The sequence below is a fragment of the Myotis yumanensis genome, unplaced genomic scaffold, assembly GCF_028538775.1.
Source record: "Myotis yumanensis isolate MYYU_CA2020_CCGP unplaced genomic scaffold, mMyoYum1.0.hap1 SCAF_12, whole genome shotgun sequence".
NCBI lineage: Eukaryota > Metazoa > Chordata > Mammalia > Chiroptera > Vespertilionidae > Myotis > Myotis yumanensis.
This window is the reverse complement of record NW_027223763.1, coordinates 3520306-3540815: the sequence shown is the minus strand read 5'-3', so window position 1 is coordinate 3540815 and position 20510 is coordinate 3520306. Positions and strand designations below refer to the sequence as shown.

General features: G+C 61.7%; 1 protein-coding gene and 1 long non-coding RNA gene across 3 annotated transcripts; one reads left to right on the top strand and one right to left on the bottom strand.

Annotated features, from left to right (window-relative positions):
- Positions 1–2559: 2559 nt before the first annotated feature.
- On the bottom strand, positions 2560–16940 carry FAM78A (family with sequence similarity 78 member A). Its single transcript, XM_070430430.1, has 2 exons — positions 15969–16940; positions 2560–4802 (listed from the first exon to the last, which is right to left on the bottom strand). The coding sequence occupies exons 1-2, from the start codon at positions 16289–16291 to the stop codon at positions 4274–4276; spliced, it is 852 nt and encodes a 283-aa protein (XP_070286531.1). The 5' UTR covers positions 16292–16940; the 3' UTR covers positions 2560–4273.
- On the top strand, positions 7877–16418 carry LOC139020679 (uncharacterized). Of its 2 annotated transcripts, none has more exons than XR_011473345.1 (3): positions 7877–8094; positions 10858–10918; positions 13903–16418. It is a non-coding gene; the product is annotated as an uncharacterized lncRNA (long non-coding RNA). The 2 variants fall into 2 exon arrangements; XR_011473346.1 differs by lacking the exon at positions 7877–8094 and adding an exon at positions 10541–10606.
- Positions 16941–20510: the final 3570 nt, after the last annotated feature.

Here is a 20510-nt window from a genome sequence, read left to right as displayed (position 1 = left end):
AACGGGCTCTGCGCCTCTTCAGCGTCACTCTGGGCCCTCTGCCCCGCAGTTAGCTGGGAGAATCGGGGTGTCGAAGGGCCGGGTGGTCTCAGAAAAAGCAGTGACCGAGCGGACACACGAGGGCTGTTGGAAACCAGCCCAGCTCTGCAGCTTCCCAGCTGCCTGACCTTTAGCAAGTCCTTTGACCCTTCCTGAGATTCCGTTTCCTGGTCTGTAAAAGGGGCAACGCACCACGCGATGTGCTGGATGGTGACCCGAAACGGCCGTGGCCGCGCTGGCACTCCGTTCGGAAGGCAGGCTGTGGCTGGCTCCCGGGGCACCTGCTTCTCCCAGACGTCCCGGGGCAGGTGGGCGGCCCCGCCCGGACAGCAGGCTCTCCCAGGTCCCGGCTCCTGCGACAGCTGGCTGGGTCTGGTGTCTGTTTCGTCCCAGTCTGGGATTTCTAAATTTAACCTGCTATCAGCCTGAGAGGCTGGAGGACTTCCACCGTGAGGAAAGGCCACTCGGAATCCACTTTACTCGCAACCCCTCCCTGCACAGGCCCCTCCCGCCCAAATGTCACCCCATGTGCAGCTGCCGGCCTGGTACCCTTGCTCAGCTGCGTGGCTGCAAGAAGGTGGGGTGCCCGTGCCTCTGGGGCTGTGTTCCGCTGTGACCCAGCTCAGCTTCTCCCGCCGTCGGCTAGGCTTGCACCCGTTCCCTGCTCACACTCATGCATGTACACACACACCCCACGCTCTCTCGCGGGCAGAGCTCAGGAGCCGACTCCACAACCGAAAGCCTAACTGCAACAGTGACTGCACCACCCATGAGCCTTCTGGGCGGAGAGCGGCCAGCGAAGCCTGTTATGCAATTTCCTGCTGCCGTGGCTCCGACCAGGAGGCAGGAGGCAGGAGGCAGGATGCCGCTGGGCTCCTGCAGGGTGGGACCCAGAGGAGAAACTCGATCCCCGATGCCCAGTGAATGGGCAGTGCCCAGCGGGCGAGCCTATGGCCTGCAGTGGCCGTGCAGCCCTTCCTCAGAGGGAATGCGCCCAGCTCACTGTGGGCAAGAACTGACTACACCCGGGGGCAGGTGCGGGGAGAAAGGCATTTCCTGCCCCGGGAGCCCAGGAGGGAGCGAGCCAAAGGCCTGGGGCCTGCCTGTAACAGTCACTGGGACTGAGCACCCAACGCATGCACCACAGTGTCTGGGCTTTGGGGCCTGGGTTCCAATCCTGGACCTACTCCTCCCACAGGCACAGCCTTGGGCAGCTTCTCCCCTTCGCTCTCCCTCAGTCTCCTCATCTTTGAAATGGGGATCCTGGTAACCCCGGGTGGTCGTGAGGACTCTGAGTTAACACCTGGACACCAACAGCGGGGTGTTCTGGCCCCACCAGCTAGGAGCAGGCTGCTCAGAGAGCCCATGTCCCATGCAAGGGAGGTGGGGCTCAGCAGGGCTTGGTGTCTCGCCCAGACTCGCCAACGGCTCCAGTCCATGGCCCCCCTCAGGCCCACCCCCACTCCAGGACCCCCAAGCCCCCCGCCTCTGCCCTCTCATAGGAAAGTCTGGTTAGAAGACAGGATGAACTGCAGGGCTCAGCGTCCGTACAGCCCTCCACCCCCCATCACATGCACACGCACACACCCCACGTCGGCTGCTGGCTGAGGGCCGGGCAGAGCCACCTTCTGGATCCCGTGGCCCAGCAGCTCCCTCCTTAGGAAGGCAGGTCTGCAGGTCTGTATACTCACCCCGTTCATGTGGGATTCTACTGTTTGCCAAAAAGCCAAGCTGCCCCCAAGCCTGCCCCCCTCCTCCCCACAGGGACCAGCGGTAGCATCGAGTGGCCTGCCCCTCCCGGGGTCCCCTGGCCCTGAGCACAAGCCCCACAGGTGCCCCCGAGTTACGGCACCGGCATCCCCACAATGAACCGCCACTTCAGAAACATCCAGACCCTGGCCAGCCCTACTTTAAAATTACACTTTATTTCTCTTTGTGAATATTTTTTTTTTTTTAAAGGTTCGTTTTACATTTTCTTCAAGAGTCTGTGCCTCCTGGTAAGTGCACTGGTTTGCTTCACAGTAGTCTCCACGGTCCTTATTGCTGGGCCAGTGTCCATACGGGGGACACAAGGGGACTGGGGACCCGGCCAGAAGCCCGGCCTGTGCTCCCGACAGGAGGGGGAGCGTCCTTGGCCTGCCCTGCAGCCTCTCAGGGTCTTCGGCAAGGCCAGATGGCAGGGAGGGGTGGGAGTGGGTGAGCGGGGGCCAGACATGCAGGGGCCCAGGCAGAGGCAGGGGAGCCCGGCCTGCCCTCCACGGGAAGGCGCTGACCCCAGCCGACAGGCTTGCTCCCCTTCTCAAGTCCGAGTTGGGATTCTACCCCCAAACAGCTCAGGCCCCCCTGCTGTTCTATCCACCTCCACCCTCTACCCCAGTCAGAACCCCTCCGCGTGACCCCGCCCGGGCCCATTCTCCTTGTAGTACAAGAAAGACCTGAGTGCAGAGAAGGGCCCTCCACCAGGAGGCCAGGCGGCACCCCGGTCCCTCCCGTCCCACCCCTCGGGGAGCTGGGACCCAGCGCTCCCCGCCCTCACCTCGAGGCGGGGCTCACACCCCCCCCCCCCCCACAGGGGAACCAGCAGCTCCCGGGAAGGCTCCCCAAGCACCAAGCGGTTTGCAATCCAGTTGTCCCAGGATAGCTGCGCGCCTGTCAGGAGCTGGGCTCGGGCGAGGGACTGGATGGACGGTGAGCACCCCTGAATAAATACACTGTCACGTGGGTAACGAGGGAGCGAGGACTCGGTGACCGACGCCTCCTGTGTGGTCACTGGGGCTCCTACAAGTGGCTCGTGTGCAGAAATGATCATTTTTCTCATCTGATGGTTCTCTGTGCTTGATTATTACTAGTTTGAATGCGGGGCCTGGGTGATGGAGCTGTGGGCTTGGCAAGCTTGGAGGAAGGGGCTTCAGCGGGGCATCCCCCACAGCTCCTGCAAGCAGCCTTCAAGGCAGACATCGCTAAGAAAGCGTGGTGTCTCTGGGGACCGAGTCCTGGGACTCCCGGTGCCCAGGCCGAGGGGAGGGTGGCCCTCAAAGGCTGGCACACTGTCCCAGACCAGCCTCCACTGCGCTCCGCCGCCGCTCAATCCTGGGCCCTGGTTTACTTCCTAGGACAGGCTGCAGGCCCAGCAAGCCTTGTGCTCCCTCTGTGGCCCCCTCCAGCGCTGTGTTCAGTTGTCCCCTGAGGAGGAGCCTGGAGGGCAAGGGGTGCCTTTCCTCTTACCTGCCAACTAGAGCTAAACCTGGGCCCACGTGGCTGCCCCCCGCCCCCCGCATTTGAGACGGGAAGGAAAAGGCGCACTGAGTGAGATGTGGGGGCAGAACCCCGGGGGCGATGGTGCCGGGCACAGAGGGCGGAAATGCCGGGGGCCCCACCTGCAGCTCCCAGGACCCTCCCTCTCTCCGTGACCCATGAGCAAGGCAAGGCTGCGGGGAAGAGAGGAGAGGGCAGAGCCACCTGGATGGGGGACGGGGGGACGGGGGGACGGGGGGACGGGGGGACGGGGGAGGTGGGGGTTCCCCCTGGGGCTCTTTAGGCAGCGTCTGTCTGTGGTTTTGTTGCTGCTGAAACACAAGAATAAGCCGCTGGTTTTAGGTCTGTGCCCCTGCCCCTGTCCCAAGATGCCGGGGAGGAGGGGTTCAGGGAGTCTCTCTCCTCCGGACCCAACCCCTCCCCCACCCCCCCGGCAGGAGATGAAAGTCCAGTGGAAGAGAGATCCTGCTTTAGATCCGTTTCGGTGGTTTTCCTTTCAATTCAGCTTAAGGCAAAAGTTTGGCAAAGCAAGTCTACATAAGGCCGCGTGAGGGAGGGCGAGGGGGGGGGCGCCTGGGAGAGCCCGGCACCCACGGTCAGTAAGAGCGGGCCTGTCACTCATCAGCTCCCCCTCCTCCCGCCCGCACCTCCTAGAGAGGCGTCTAAAGAAAAAGGACTGAAAGCAGTTGTGTGGGGCGTCTGCTGCAGGTGAATGAAACTGAGGAGAGGAGAGGAGAGGAGAGGAAACCCCAGTGACAGGAGGGCGCACCTGGGGTTCATCTTACTCTGTCCCCCTTGGTCTCCCCCTCCCCGCGAGGCAGCGGCTCATCAGAGAGGGCAGAAGCCATCGGGCGTGCGCACAGTGAGACCCCGCGGGACAAGGTAGAACGGTTGTATTTTGCTGGATGCTGGGCGTCCTCGTGGGGCTGCTGGAGCGGTCTCGTGGCTGGAGTCGGAGCTGGCGGCGCCCCGGCCGCTGCTACCGGTGCTTGGGCGGGATCACCACCAGCGGCTGACCGTACTTGGGCCGCCACATGAGGACCTGAGCGTCGTTGGCATTGGGCTTGACCAGGGCGCTGGGCGGGATGGGCTCGTTCCTGCTCAGGATCTTGGGCTGGTCCTGCGCGATGGGCTCCCGCAGGCGGGCGCGCTGGCCCAGGGGCCGGCTGGGGTTCACCTCGATGCTGAGCTGCATGCGCCAGTGCAGCGTCTGCAGGATGATCATGTCGTTGGTCGAGGTGTTGGTGGCCACCAGCCACGTGGTGAAGCTCTGGTCCCGGTAGATGTTGGTCAGCCTGGCCACGTTGCTCTCGCTGACGGGCACGGCCCACGTGACGCTGGGGTAGAAGTTGTCGTTCATGCTGATGATGAACTTGGAGTCCCTCTTGGTGGGGCCCACGATGGTGCACGTCTCCGTGGTGTTGCCGTACCAGGGGTAGTTCACCCCGTCCGAGTCACTGATGGCCTGGATCTTGCCCTCCAGCAGGTCCGGGAGCTCCCAGCTGGACCTGCGGATGGGAAGGCAGTGTGCTCAGCCGGCCGCCCATAGGCCGCCTGCCGCCCCTGCCCGGGGGCTCACTCCGGGGGAGCCAGACAGTAAAGAGACATCCGACATCATGGCGGCGAACAGGCTCCCCCAGCATCACCCCCCCTCAAAACCCACCCTGTTCTCTTGCATCGTCTTGAATCGGTCTCCCCCTGAAACCACTGCCGTCCCGCTAGCTCCCAGCTGGGCTGCGGGAAGCCCTGGCTGCCCAGCCCGAGGGGATGGGGAACAGGAAGGAGAGCCCTGCCCCCTGTGCCAGCTGCTGTTGGGACGGCCACGTGGGACCGTGGCTGAGGCAGAGGCAGAGGCACCGAGAGGCTGGGCCCCTCAGCGCGTCACGGTGGCCTGCACGCAGACGCCGGCTGCCCACCCCTCGGGTCCATGACTTTCTCTTGCTTTAAAGGCCACACTGCAGAGCCCAGTGGCCACGGGGTTTGCACATCTGGGATGAATCCTGGCCCCTCCATTGACCAGTGCATGACCTGGGCAATGCCTGCCCCCTGAGTTTCAGTGCCCACACCCGTGAAAGGGGGAGCTTCCGGCCCCTCCTCCTAGCACGGGCCTCGGGTATAGAACCAGCATCCAGGGCCCTCTGCTTAAGGCAGTGGTTCTCAACCTTCTGGCCCTTTAAATACAGTTCCTCATGTTGTGACCCAACCATAAAATTATTTTCCTTGCTACTTCATAACTGTCATGTTGCTACTGTTATGAATCATAATGTAAATATCTGATATGCAGGATGGTCTTAGGCGACCCCTGTGAAAGGGTCGTTCGACCCCCAAAGGGGTCGCGACCCACAGGTTGACAACTGCTGGCTTAGGGGCTGGCCTCTCACCTCCGTGTCTCCTCTCCCTCATGGGAGTCTGGGCTCCCAGGCCCTCCCCTAGGCCACAGCAAGCGCCTGAGGCTTCCTGGGACCCAGCTGCCCCTTCCTCCCCCCACCCCGCCTTCCTTTCTGCTCATGCCTGCCTAGAAGAGGAAGCACCATGCTGGCGGGTCCCTGGAGCAGGAGAAACAAAGCCTAACCAGCCCGTCTCAGTGCGCTCAGCCCCGCCTCTGGGAGACATCTGCGCTTTGCTGCCCAGCAGCCCGCACTGGGCTTTCGCTGCTAGAGGCCTAGGGGCTCAGCCTTCCTGGGGCGGGAGCAGGCAGCCGGGGTGCCCAGAGCTCAGACTCTGGAACCCCACAGGCCTTGCTGCCAGTCTCAGCTGCCCCCTCCCTGGTGGGAGACCCCGTGCAGACACATGTCCCTGCTGGGGTCACTGAGGAAGACAAGAATGTGCCAGCCCAGGGCAGAGCACCAAGTAAATGCCCGTAACTGGTCGCTGCCAGCACCACTGCCGTCACTATTGTTGCTATAACAACGCTCAGCCCGTCCAAGCTGCTCCGAGGACACAGCCGTGTCGGGAGCCCCCCTTAGGGACGATCAGCAGTCACGTGCCCCACTGCACAGGTGAGGAGCGCACCGCCGGGCCTGGGCTTGTCCCAAGGTGACCGGGCTAAGTGGTGGCACTCGGACCTGGGCAGCCTGGCGTGGTCCAGGGCTGGTTCCGCCCGGGGGCCCCTGTGATGCCAGCCCAGGACGCTTGGCCCTCAGAGTGCTGCACACCCGACTCGCCACAGGTGCCCTCGGGACCCCTGCCTTGCCCGAGCTTCCTGCTCGCAGCAGCAGCATTCTCGGCAGCCCAGAGGCGGGAACAGCCAGCGCCCAGGGGCGGGTGATAGACAAACCTGTCCATCCACACAATGGAGCATCATTCAGCCGTCAAAGGAGGGAAATTCTGACACCTGCTACAACACGGAGGAGCCCTGAGGACATGATGCTGGGGAGTAAGCGGACATAGAAGGACAGACACTGTGTGATTCCACACACACGGGGTCCCCGGAGGAGTCAGTTCACAGGGACAGGAAGCAGGATGGTCATCGGGGGCTGAGGGTTCGTGTTTAATGGGGACAGAGTTCCCGCTTGGGGTGAAAGCGCTGGAGATGAGTGCGCAGCCCTGTGCATCTGCTTAAGGCCACTGAGTTAAAAATGGCCCAAACGGAACTTTTGTGTATATCGCATCACAATAAATAAATGCATTCCTCTATGGAAACACATCATGCAACGTTCGAGGTTAGCAAAGTTGCTATCGGAGGAAGGATCACCGACATGACTTTGCTAACTTTTGGTTTTCTCCATCTGTCTCCTGTTTATTTTACTGAAAGTCACACATTAGGATGGCACCTGCCTGGGTAGCCGTCTCCTGCCCAGGGCCTTGAGTTCATCTCTCAGAGGGAGCCTGGGCAGCAGCTCAAACCACCTCACATTTTTCAAGTGCCCACGGGTCCCCACGATCTCGCCGCTCTGCCCTCCCAGCCCCGCCCGCTGCGGCGGAGGCCCGCTTCGAAGGCACCCGCTCCGTCCGCTCCCGGCGGTTACGTGCGCTTGCAGAAACATTGTAGAAGGCAGAAAGCAAACTTGCAAAAGGAACTTGGTGCTTCCTTGGCCCCCTTTCACTTCCTGAGCTGGCTTGTTTGGGGAGTGGGAACTTCCCAGTATCACCACGGCTTCCCTCTCTGCCTCTGACCCCAAATTCCAAAATGCCTTTCCTGCCCCAGACCCCAAAGGCTCAAGCCCCTGCTCAGCCAGACAGGGGACGGTCCTCATGAGCTGGCAGACAGCGTGTCTCGTGGGCTCTTACTCAGAACCAGGGCCAAGGCATCTGTTTCCGAGTCATCGCCAGCCGGCATGGCCCGGCCTGGTCCCGCGGCCGGTGTGCCCATCGACGAGGTGGGAGGGAGGGGGGTTAAGGGCACGGCTTCTGGGGGCCACAGGCCAGGCCTGGGTCTGGTCTCAGTTCGGCGCAGATCAAGTCACAAATCTCTGAGTTGGGGGTCACCATCGGCCCACTGTGGACAGCCCCGCCCACCTTGCACGGTCTGGGGGTGACCACATGCGTTGATGTCTATTACCTGGGTCACAGCAAACAGCAATTCGTGGAGACTTCTGGGACCGCTGGAGGGAGGTGTGGGCACTTAGGTTCGGCCGGCCCTGATTTGACCTCACTTGTGGTTTCAGACTCCACGTGCTCTGCAAGGAGTGGATTCCACGCAGTTGGGCCTCCTCTGAGATTTCCTGCTGGTTCTGGAATGACCTTGAGCATCAAGGCCGACCTTCAGTGCTTTGCCCACAGGGCGGAGTGGGGGCTCGGACCCCGGCCCTGCACACACTGAGCAATACAGTGTCTGACTCGCAGATGCCACCAAAAGGGGTGAGTAAGCAAGGCTCCCAGCACCAGGCCTGTGCACAAGTGTGCAACCGACGGATCTGCTTGGAGGTGGGAACACGCCTGCTCCTGCCCCAGGTAGGTCCACAGGCCTCGGTCCACCTGCCCCACCACCTTCTCTCCAGACCCCGGCTGTGCTGGGTCCTTGCAGGTGTAGGAAGGCAAAGGACGGCAGGGAGTCCAGGCTTGGCGCCAGACCTCAGCCGCCTTCTGGGCCCCCCAATATCACGTCAGAAAGGGACCCCTCGGCTTCCCTCCACACCCAGCTCCGTCTGCAGTCCCCACCAGCACCCACTCAACGAGAGTTTGCAGAGCACCCGTCACTGACGCTGGCCACAAGCTGGGAGAGAAATGGACAGGGTGCCGCCCTGGTCCGCAGAGATGGAGGGGGGTCCCGTGCCCTCCAGCCCCCACCATCCCTGACTCTCCCCCCTGCCTTGAGACAGTCCCCCTCCTCTCTGACCTCACCCCAGCCAGCAGCCCAGGCCTCCCAGCCTCCCCTCCCGCCCCCTGCAGAAGCCTGAGTGATCTTTTAAAAACACTAATCCAGTGGTTCTCAACCTTCTGGTCCTTTAAATACAGTTCCTCATGTTGTGACCCAACCATAAAATTATTTTCTTTGCTACTTCATAACTGTAATGTTGCTACTGTTATGAATCGTAATGTAAATATCTGATATGCAGGATGGTCTTAGGCGGCACCTGTGAAAGGGTCGTTCAACTGCCAAAGGGGTCGCGACCCACAGGTTGAGAACCGCTGCACTAATCGCACCATCCCTCCCTCCAACCCTGTCAAACCTGCCATGACTCCCCATGACCCTTATAGCCGATATCATTGAAGCCCAGGTCCCATGCACACACGTGTGGGCACAAAACACACACACACACACACACACTCTCTCGCCCTCCCCAGGCTGCAGATCCTCTAACCACTCTCAGTTCCTCTAATGGGCCCACCCCGCCCCACAGGGCCTCTCCCAGAGCAGCGCCGGGCCTCCCCGTGCTCCTGGCTCAGCTCTGGAGTCCCCGGGAAGCCCACCCTCGCCCTCCCACGAGGCCGATGCCACGCGGTGCTCCTGCTGCTGCTTCCTGGCACACTCGCGGGTGATGAAATAATCACATGGTCTTTGTTGAGGATCTCGGGAGACAGGGCCAGACCTCGGATTTACGCTGGAGCCTGGACCAGTGCCTGTGGGCAGGGCGGAGCCCACGGGACCCTCACCCGAAGCTGCGCTGCTGGTGCGCCCCTCGCCTGAGCACTGCGGCTGGCAGTGCCAGTCCCAATGAGGCGTCCCCACAGCAGCAGCACATCGGCCACCCTACGTACTGGGCACCCTATGTACGTTCTCCCGTCCTGGGCTTCACCTCAGCCTGGGCCGGGGTTGCGGGGCGCCTTTCATAGGGGACACTTGGAGATGTTGGAGGCCTGGCCCAAGGTCACATAACCAGGGAGGCGCTGGGCCAGGACCCACAGCCTGAGCAACTGGCCTTCAACGGACCCTCGCTCAACACACGCACACAGACATGCACACAGAGACACATACAGAAACACAGACACAGAGATGTCCACACACGTGCACGTGTATACACACACATGCACATATGAGTGCGCGCACACACACAGCTCTGAGCAGCACGCCTGAGAACGCAGGTCTGATGGGGTTACAGCAGGACTGTCCCTGGAGCTGGAGAAGGGGTTGAGGCTGCTGAGGCCACAAGGGCTGGGACGGTCACCCTGTGGCTCCAGGCCCAGCCATCCGTCCCAGCAGGCCCAGTGCAAGGCCTCTCAGTAGAGGACAGAGGAAACCAGGGAGGCCCGAGGCCCAGGGTGTGCGGGGGAGGCCGTCCTGGGACCACGGGGGCACACCCCTGGCTCCTGCAGACCCAGCCAGGCAGGGTGGTGAGCCCGGGCCTGGGCTCTCCCGGGCATGGACGGCCAGACGCACCCCTGGGGGCCCCTCCCCCTGGGTGTGGGCGGGACTCTGACTGCGGACCCAGCCCCCTCGGCCTCAGCAGTGAGCCGACTTCCTGTCTCTTCACTGGGGTCCTGTGCACACACCTCCTGCATTGTTTTCCTTCAAATCAATCATTTTTTAAAAAACTCAACTAAACTTTTCCTAAGAAATACCTTTGAAATAACAGAGATGCTAAATACATATCGATATGTTTTTTCTCATATATATTAAAATAAATGTATTGCTTTAAATTCAAGTGACACTAAGCTGACACTAGTCTCACGGCGCCCGCTGGACACTGAGAAACAGTCACGGGAGGACCGAGGCCGCGGCCCGGCCGCCCAGCTCCTGCCGGCTGGTTTCCGGGTCCTGGCTTGGGCCCAACGGGCACCCAGGGATGGTCTCGCCTTGTCCTCAAGAAAACAGTTTTGACAATTTGCAAAAAGTTCAAATTCTGAAAATTTTTGCAATTTTACAGAAACTGAGGCCCAAAAGCCGCCCTGAAGCCAGAGTGGGACCCCGGTTTCCTGACTTCCGCCCCAGGTGGGTGGGCACCCACCAGGCTGGCCCCCCACCAAACGGGTCACGGACACCTGCTCTCTGGGGGAGGGGCTGCAGTGCCCCCCTCTCCCCACCTGCCCTGGGTCCCCAAACACTAGCCCCACGCTGCCCTGCGCCCCTCTCCACCCAGGCCACGCCGGCCCTGGGCCTAACAGGAAGGAATAGACCAATGCTGCCTGTTTAACTTCAGTTCTTAGTCGTAAAAGCTATGCTTTTTTTTTTTTTTTTTTTAGCGCCAGCCGCAGAGAAGTGCACAAAGTGAGAAATGAAAGTGTAATGAAAGCCCTCGCCGAGGTAGGTTACCCGCTGGTAAACATCCTTCTAGACCAGCGGTTCTCAACCTTCCTAATGCCGCGACCCTGTAATACAGTTCCTCATGTTGTTGTGACCCCCAACCATAACATTATTTTCGTTGCTACTTCATCACTGTAATGTTGCTACTGTTATGAATCGTCATGTAAATATCTGATATGCAGGGTGTATTTTCATTGTTACAAATTGAACATAATCAAAGCTTAGTGATTAATCACAAAAACAATATGTAATTATATATGTGTTTTCCGATGGTCTTAGGCGACCCCTGTGAAAGGGTCGTTCAACCCCCAAAGGGGTCGCGACCCCCAGGTTGAGAACCGCTGTTCTAGACCTTTCACACACACACACACACACACACAGTCTACGTTCCCATTGTCACGACGTCTTTTTAATGAAAAATGGCTCCCTGCGTCTTTTACAGCTTATTTCCAATGCCATCGAGAATCTGATCGGTTTCCCTCGTGGGAGCCACCATAGTCCACTTACTGATCTTTTTCATTTTACCCAGATCCGATTCGCAAAAACATGGACGTGTGTTTAATTTATTTCCCTGATCATGGCGCCTTTGTTTGGGGCACTCGGTGGTGAGGGTTGGGGGGATCCCTCGGCTAGAGCCAGTCGGGGGGGAGTTCCCTTTGGCCGGGCAGTCCCCCGCCACTTCCGCCCACCCCAAAGCCTGGAAACGAGGACTTCCCTCTCCCACCCACGCCGCCCGCCCTCGGCCAGGCCCAGCAGCCGGGGGCAGAGAGGAAGCAGCATCCTCGATTGTTCTGTGCGGGGCCCCTGGCTCAGGCCCGGCTGCAGGAAGAGGCCATGTGGTCACCGGCCGTTCCTCGGCCTGTCCCAGACCCGCTGGAGCGGCAAGCTTCCTTGGGCAGTGGCTTCAGGCCTCGGGCTGGTTCCTCCTCCTCAGATGAGGTCCTTGGAAAGTAACAGAGAGGAGAGGGAGCAGGCCCCGCGCCCCAGCCCCAGGCCGCAGGCCCCTCCAACCTGCCCAGCCCTTCCTACCAGCTCACCCTGAGGCAGCCCATGCCGCTCCACCTTCTGGCTGGGAAGACCCTCACACGTCCAGGGCGCTCACACTGTAGACGGGTGCGTGAAACCCAACCCCGAGAGGAGGCAGCCGCAGCGACAACACAATATAGCCATCTTTATGCTGACGCTGCCGGCGTTGCTCATTAATAATTAATCACCAGCAGTTATGACATTGACAGCTACCACGGATCCAGCCTTCTGACCACCAGGCGCTGTGCTAGGTGCTCGCGATGCCTGCCCTCACGTAACCCTCACAACCCCTGCGTGAGGGAAGGCCTGTTGTCCCCACTTCACAGATGGGAACAGTGGGGCTCAGAAAGGTTGAGAGACTGGCCCAAGGTCGCAGCACCAGTGAATGGCGGAGCTGGGCCCACGCCCTGCTGCTCTCCTCCCCTCCCCGCAAGTCTGCCCTTTGGCAGAACCCAGAGCCAGAACTGAACCAGGCCCTTGGCATAGCCGTGGGCCAGATTCCCGTGGGGGCTCCAGAGAGGGGCAAACTGGGGACAATGTGAAGCGCCTCCCACACAGGCGAGAAACTGTGACTTGTCACTCAGAAGACTGTGCCAGCTGACAGGTGGCGGTTGAGGAATTGCGGGGGACGGGGCTGTGGAGGCAGGTGTCTCTAACAGTTTGGGGTGGGGTGGGGGGAGGGGGGCTTTGAAAGCAATGTGGGTTGGACCCAGAACCATATAGCATCCTTTCAAGCTGGCTCGGAGAAGCTCAGCATTGTATGGCTGTCTGTGGGAGTCACATTATTGTCCCCCTTCAAATATTTCAGACCCAGATTGTCATTCTAAAAAGTTCCCCTGGATTAGAGATTAATCTCCAGCAGGGATAATGTTTGGGGATATTAATAGGTTTTGGTTAAGTATTTGGAATTAATATTTTGAGTACAAGGCATGTGTAACGGGCCCGCCTCGGGCCACTGAAGCCCAGTGCGTGGGTTTCATTTGAATGATTCAAAATTGTCTGGGTCTCGTCCGGTGGTTCCCAACCAGCGGTGGCTTCGCACCCCTCCCAGGGACAGCCGGCCGTGTCTGGAGACACTTTTGGTTGTCACAACAGGGCTTTGGGGGGCTGCTGTCATCGAGCAGGTGGAAACCAGGGGCTCTGGACCACGTCCTACGACGCACAGCACAGCCACTGGTCCCGGCGAAGCCAGGGCGCAGTTCTGGGCAGCAGGAGGCCCCTGGGCAGCCTGCCGGCTCCTCCCTCCTCACTCTCATGTCGCGGGGCTTAAAGACATGAAGAGTCGCTGGGGGTCAGGGAGATGGATGGGGAGGGTGTTTGCGTCACACTCTCAGGCTTCCTCTAAGCCAGCCCTTCCCGTTCCCAGTGGCTCCGGCTCAGAACAGCCGCACTGTTCGGTGATTCTTAAAATGATTTTGTTGATTAATAGTAAGTAGAGCAGCTTCCAACTCAGCATTTCAGCCCCGGGGCGTCACCTACACGAACCATCTCACGAACCCTCGCCTACCCCTGTCCTCTCACGAACCCTCACAGCGGCCAGTGACAGCACTGACCCTCAAGCCCCGGCGTCACCACTGGTCAGTCGTTCCGACCCCAGGGTCTGAGCCCATGAAGGACACGACCCTCCCAGGGAGCCTTAAACTCTGCCCCTCCTCTGGGACTGGGCCCCTCCACCCGGGATCAGGAGCCCAGGAGGGTGGGACGCTGACACAGAGGGTCCTGACCAACAGAGGGGTCCCAAGGGGAGGGGACAGACCCAGGGAAGCAGGTAGACAGCCAGGAAGCCGGCCGTCAGCCCTTTGGAAACGCCAGTCGCTCACGACTATTTCAAAACTTGTAGAAGTTGGGGAGTGCCCTGTGTCAGAAGAGGAAGCCGGGGCCGGGGAGAAAACTCACTGCAAGAGTTACCCATGTGGGTCGGCATTCTGATTTCAGCCACAATTTTCAACTCATTACAGATGCGGTCGCTGCCTCCCCATCAGAAAATCACCCCAATTACCATCACAGTAATCGCGTTAAAGGCAAGGGCCGCTCGCCTTGAGTATTGTGCCAGGCGCTTGGCGTGCCGCCGACTGCTTGACAAGCGTCTCCCATCATTCTCACAATGAGCCATGGCGCAAGGGCTAGGACGCCCCCGTTTGCAGAGGAAGAAACCAACGGTCAGAGTGGCACAGGTCATACCCTGGAGACCGGCAGAGCCTGGACGGCCGCCCAGGGCTGGGTGACTGCAGCTGAGGTGCGCCCTGGGCTCCCCACCCAGGAGGCAAGGACTGGCACAGGAAGAGAAAGGTCGTCTCGGGTCTCCGGGCTCGGGCCTGCCTCCAGCCAGTGCCTGGGCGTCGCCAGAGCCGCCGCGCAGAGGGCAAGGCCTGGAGGACTGGAAACCCTGTGCACAGATGGGAAGGCTGAGGCTCCGAGCCAGGCCTGTGCCCTCCCGCCGCACATCACATTCACCTCATCACATCTCACCCCTTTCTCCCTCCCAGCGCCCACGCCCTCCCTGTGCTGAAGGGCCCCTGCCTACCCGACCCCAGAGCCTGGCCTGAGGCCCTGGAACCCCTTCCGTCCGCCAGTTGCCCGGATGCCTCGAAGGCTTCGAGCTTACAGCTTCTTAGGAAAGGTTCACACCAAATAACTGAAGCTCACATTTCCCTCTGGAATGGGAAGTCGGCCCCCGGCCTGGATTAAGGGCCGCTTTCGGGAATTCAAGGGCTTGGGCGTGGAAACAGGTTGACGGAGGATCGTGAGTGTCCGTCTAGATAGGCCTCATCGGGCGATCTCGGTCACGCCCTCGTCTAAGTTTGACTGTGTTCCCGTTTCCCTTATAACTCAGTCAGTGGTGGAGCAGCCGTAGCATTTGGTGTCCCCCCATCCCCATGCCCTCCAGACCCCCCTCTAATCTCAGGCGGCCTAGGATGTTCCTAAACAGCCCAAAGTCCTGCTCCTGGGCGTCTCGTCCTCGCTGCAGACCCGGGTGCTGCACAGAATGGACACTGAGAGAGGGGCTGCGGGAGAGTGGCCGGGCAGCTCCCTCGGGGAGGCCCCTGTGCCCCGGAAACGGCTATTGTCCCGCCCTGCCTGAGGCTGGCTCTTCAGGGGAAGTCCACCACTGCTCATCCACACGCAGGATGACCACCTGGGACCAGGGAACATGCCAGAAAAGCAGCCCAGGGCTCAGTCCTGCCCTGAGATTTCCGTTATCCTGGAGGCCAGGCTGGAGAGAGAGGCCAGAGGGCTCCTCTCAGCGGTCAGGGCCCAGCTGGGGCCTGAAACTGATGTCCACTTAAGTGGCCTCCCGCCTTGGAGAGAAAAAATGCGACCCCACGAAGCAAACCTGGTTTCTAAAACTGGCCCCGTCCTCTCAAACACACCACAGGTAACAGCGAAGCACCCTCCCCCCCAAAGCCGAGGCGAGTCTGAAGACCCGAGACCAGTTCCGACCCAGCCACATGGCTCTGGGCAGATAACTCAGGCGGCTCCAGGGCGCCCAGTTCCTTCCCTGAGCGTCTGCCACGTGGGCTCGCAGGGCCGGAGCCTGGGGCCCAGCCGTGGCCTCTGCTGATCTGGACAGCATGCTTGCTTTGTCAAAGAGGCGCCTGATGGAATTCCCTCTGCTTTTGATTGATTGGTTGGTTGATTTTAAAGAGAGAGAGAGAGGAAGGAAAAGAGAGAGAAATCAATTGGTTGTTCCAATTATCTATGCATTCACTGGTTGCGGGAATCAGACCCACAACCTCGGCGTATCAGGAGGACTCTCTAACCCCTGAGCTACCCAGCCAGGGCTCCTCCGCTTTCTCGGCAACCTCGGGGGGCAGGGGAGGAAGAGGATCCAAGAGCCACGAGCCCAATCTGAGGCAACACGCAAGCCCTCTAGGAGGTCACGTGGCCAAGGAGGACTCAGAGGCCCCTTCCGGACATGCCTAAAGCCCCCCTCTGCCCCTGGTGAGGTCCTGACCCCTCACCCCAGACCATCAAGCTCCACACCCAAGCAGCCCCCCCAAGCTCGTTCCTGAACAGTACTCACATGCCCTGCTCCCCATACTGGTTGTAGAACTCCATGTGGCTGCACGCCTGGATCCAGCCCACTACCCAAGTCTCCTTCCTGGGGATGGGCGGCATGACCACCTGGGCCGAGGCACGGAAGTGGGGTGTCCGGTAGCGGAGCACCACGCTGGAGGACTCGTCGATGCTGGTGGGGACAGGGTCGATGGAGGCTTTCACGTCAATCACCGTGATGCCTTCCCGGAAGATTCTGCCTTTGCCCCCGATGCTCTGAATACAGCCCATGGCACACAGGACCGCTCTGAGCTCCAGGGAAGGCCAGCAGTCCCAGAGGAAACTGGGCATTGAAAGGAAGGAGGCCGCGGGACCCAGGGCAGACGGCACTGCTCTCCCACTTCAAGTCTCCTTCAGCTCTCCAGACCGATATCCATAGGATAGAAACTCAATGGGCAGGGGACGCTTGCATGTCACACCTCAGGCCTGTTTATAAATAAAGGCTTTGCTGCATTTCAAGGGTCCCGGGTTCTTCTCGCAGTGGACAAAAATCACCGATATTCTTTGGGTTAGAAAAAGGAAAGTTTGGATATTAGTGGATAATCATGTTCAGACATCCAGCCCTGCCGGGCCTCCAGGCGGGAAACGCAGCTGCGAGACGCTCCCTGAAGTCTTCGGGGAAGAAGGCGACACGGGGACACATAAATAAGGCAGGCCCGTCCCGTCCGCCCGGCGCGGCGCGGCCGCCACCCTCGCTGCAGAAGCGCGACTTCCTGCCCTCTGCCTTCCGCGCGCGCTCGGGACACTCGCCCGGCCCCTCGCCCCGCGGGCCGAATCAATGGGAGGGCACTTTCTGTTCAGGCGCCGGAGGTCCCGGCTCCCTCGAGGGCGAGCGCCGACCCGCGGCTTCCTGGAGGCGAGCGCCGGGCTCCGGCCGCCCGCGAGGTCCCGGTGGAGCGCGGCGCGCGGCGCGGGTCCCGGTCGGCGCCCACGGGAGGCGCGAGCCGACGCCCCGATGCGGGCGCGGCGCTTTCCCTCGTCGCTGTCGCCGCCCGCCGTTTGGGGCTCCCCGGCTGCTCTGGAGCCGCCGCCTCGGTCGCCGCCGCCTCCGAGGACCTGGTGGGAAGTGGAAGGGACAGGGCGTCAAGGCCCGCCCCGAAGTTGAGCCTAACTTTGCCGCGGGGAGCGCGGGGGGCAACGACGCGTGTGCACAGGGCGCGGGCTCGGGGCTGACAGCGCAGCTCTGGGCGGTCTCCCCGGAGGCGGCCCCCCGCCCCGCCGCCCGCCCCGTCAGTGGCCGCCGCACGACCGCGCGTTCCAGCGAATAATCGCCGCCCGTGACATCTCCGCTGACACCATCCCGGCCCGAGGACGGGGCGGGGGGGGGGCGGCCAGCACTGCAGTGGGCCGCGTGGACTTGCTGGCCCTGGCACCGCGCCCACCGCCTCGCCGCCCGCTCCGGTCCCCAGCCTGTCCCTCCGGCTCCGGGAGGGCGCAGTGCCACCCCCGCAGGCCGGTCTGAGCGGTCGCGCGCCCCTTCCCGGGCCGGGATCCCCCGACCCTTGGAGGGCACCGTGCCCTAGCCCCGCCGCATCTGTCCGCCCTCGTCAGCCGCGAGTGGCCCCGAATCCCCGCGCGCTGGGCACACTCGCAGCCGCGGGGGAACTTAGGAGCGCACGCCCCCACCCGGGCGGCGCCGGCGACTCACCTGCCCCTCGGGCCAATCCGCGTGCCCCGGCCGCCGCCCTCCGGCCGCCCCTGACCCCGCCGCGGGCACGTCCTCCGGGCGCCCCTACCCCCTGCCCCGGGCAGTGTCCTTTGGCTCTACTGGGGTCTGGGGCCGGCGTGGGCGCTCCTGGCCCCCACGTCCTCCTAGCTCGGGGGCACTGGGGGGCGAGGGGGCGGAGGGCTGAGGCTCGGGGCGCTCTCGCCCCCACCCCGCGCGCCTCCCTTATTTTATGATCATCGTGAGCCTGCAGTCGCCACTCAGCCCCGCCGCCGCGCCGCACCGCCCGGCGCGCCCCGCGCTGCCTCGCTCCGCTGCAGCATCGGAAAGGCAACCAGGTCAAACTTTGCAGAAACTCAGCCCCTACGCCGGCCTGGCCCCGCGTCCGCTTGCAGCCGCCGGCGGGAGCGCCGCGCACGCAGGCACCGCCGCCCGCTCGCAGCCCCGCGGGGATGCAGGTCTGCAGGCGGCGGCGGCGGCGAGCGCCGCCTCCTCCTCGCCGCCCGCCCTGCTCTCCACCCTCGCGCCCCACACGCCTCCCGCCTTCCCCCTGGTAATCCTCTACCCCTCTCCCGCCTCTCTCCCCCTGCAGCTGCTAGGAGAGCGGAGCCTTTCCTTGCATAAACGACATTTCCTTTTGGGCAAGCCCGGGGGATTGTGGGTAGTGTAGTTCGGCTTGTGTATCGGGTCCAGGTAGCTGCTCCCTATGCCCTTTGAACTCACAGGCTTTGGGGGCGCAGGGCACACAGAGAAACGTCGCGCTGCCCTGATATTCCTGGCCGGGAAGGGCGCTGGTTGAAGCCAGGGCCGGGGCTGTGGGAGGCTCCAGGGCCGGGCAGGTCGAGATGGATACGTCTAGGGAAAGCGCCCCTGTGCCCCTCCTTCCGTGCTGGGCTTCTGGGCACCTGACAGGCGGTCAGGCCTGTTGGACCCCAGTTGTGACAGGTGCTGTACCCCATCATCATCTGTGCAGGAGAACTCTTCTGTGCATTTCACAGAGCAGGCAGCCCAAGCTGGGAGCCTGGGAGACTTGCCAAGCGGCCCAGCTGAGACTGGGGCCTGGTGGTCTGGGTAGGAGGTTCAAAAGGGCATTTGAATCTGATGGGGGGGGGGGGGGACCGTTAGCCTCACCCTCACCTTGCAGCCACCCAGGGAGAGCGGGTGGTTTGTGGCATCGGAAAACCTTGCAGCCACATTAGAGCTGTTTCCTCCCCCCATGACTCTGACACCCAAAGGGGCCCGCAGCTGGGCACAGGGCAGGCGGTTCTGCCATTCCCAGTGAGTGCCAGTGAGGGCAGGGGCCAGAGGGGCGGGGACTTCCGCCATGTTGAGGTCTCTTTGATGAGTGATCAGCCAGGCTGAGTGGTCCATCAAATACCAGCGGCAGCACAGGCCACAGGAAGTGTGTAGATACACCCAGCCGCACCCCCGCTCTCACCTGCTCGCTGCCATGGGCCCTCCCCCAGCCTAGCGCGGGCTGGTCCCTCTCCAGTTCAGCTCATCCCACCACTGAGACCAAGGCGGGGTCTTATGACCTGCTTCCTGCCGGAGGGCAGCACCCCAACAGCAGAGGCCTCCTCAGAACTGTGTACACTTCCGTTTCCCGGAAGAAGCGTTTCCTGGCCGCCCAACCCACAGCAGCCTCTCCCTGCCCTGCACTCGTGGCCTCCACAGGACCCTCTACCCCAGGGACTCACTACAGCCATCCACGCCTTCGTCACATCGGTTATGCAGTTTAGTTTACATATGTTAACCTTTGGGGTACCCATCTCAGCTCCCACACCATCGGCCCCAGGGCCTGGAGCGGAGCAGACCTCATTAGCCTGGAAACCCCTCACCGTAGGGGCTGTCCTGGTGACCAGGACGTGAACGTGCTGAGCTGCACATCTTTCAGGTTTGACATAAGAAGGACAGAGGCCAAGGCCCTGACCTGCTCACTACGTGGTCAAGGCCCCAAGGATGATTTTCTGGGGACCCGTCCCCTGGGTGCCCGTTGGAAGGGATGTTACTCCCTGTGGCCCTGGTCTTGGCCTGGGTTTGTGATGATAATGATAAAGTCCCCACTGTGTGTTAGGTACTGCCTGAGCAAGCATTGTCTCCTGTATCCTTCACCTTGACCCCAGGAGGTGGGCTGTACAGACAGACAGACCTAGGGGACAGTGGCATTTTCAAGTCTGAATCCCACCCAGATCTGGCCAAGCCTAAGGCCCGCTCATCCCCTCCTCCCGGCGCCACCTCAGCCCCTCCAAGCCAGGAAGGAACCAATTCTGGAAAGCTTTGTCTCTGAAAGCCGCACGGGATGAGAGTGAGGACAAAATCAAAGACCCCTTGGCCTCGGCCGCAGAACCTCCCCTTTCTCATCACCCATCATGTGATGCTTCGTCTTGGGCTTGTTTGCAGGTGAGCTCTGCAGGGAGGTGGCCCAGGCGTGTCCGTGGGCCCGTCGGCCTGGCTCTGAGCTACGAACCGGCTCCCCCAGAGCCAGCTCTTACAGGTAGAGGGTCTGAAAGGTTCAGCTCACGTGGGCATCCCCTGGCCCAGCTCCTGAGGGGCCCTCCAAGGTTCTGACTGCTTCCCCAGCCCCCCTGCCACACACACACACACACACACACACACACCCGCCTCCCCACGCCGCCCTTCTTCCTGCTCAGCACTTCCTGGAGCTCTGGGTGTTGGGCACAGACGCGCGGCTGTCTCAGCATCTGCAGGAGGCCCAGGAGGCATCCGCACGGGCGTGAACTGCTGGCTTCCGCAGAACAGGACAGGGACCTGTGTCCGAGAGGTGCCCAGCGCCAGAGGGACACTCACAGTGCCCCCAGACCCCCCAGACTCCTCTGCGGTGAC

What these genes read in the sequence shown, in the direction of transcription:
- FAM78A (XM_070430430.1), bottom strand. Translation starts at nt 16,291, where the DNA reads ATGCCCAGTTTCCTCTGGGACTGCTGGCCTTCCCTGGAGCTCAGAGCG. An exon ending in CAGTATGGGGAGCAGGGCAT is followed by an intron (nt 4,803 to 15,968) that starts GTGAGTACTGTT and finishes TCCCATCCGCAG; the next exon opens with GTCCAGCTGGGAGCTCCCGG.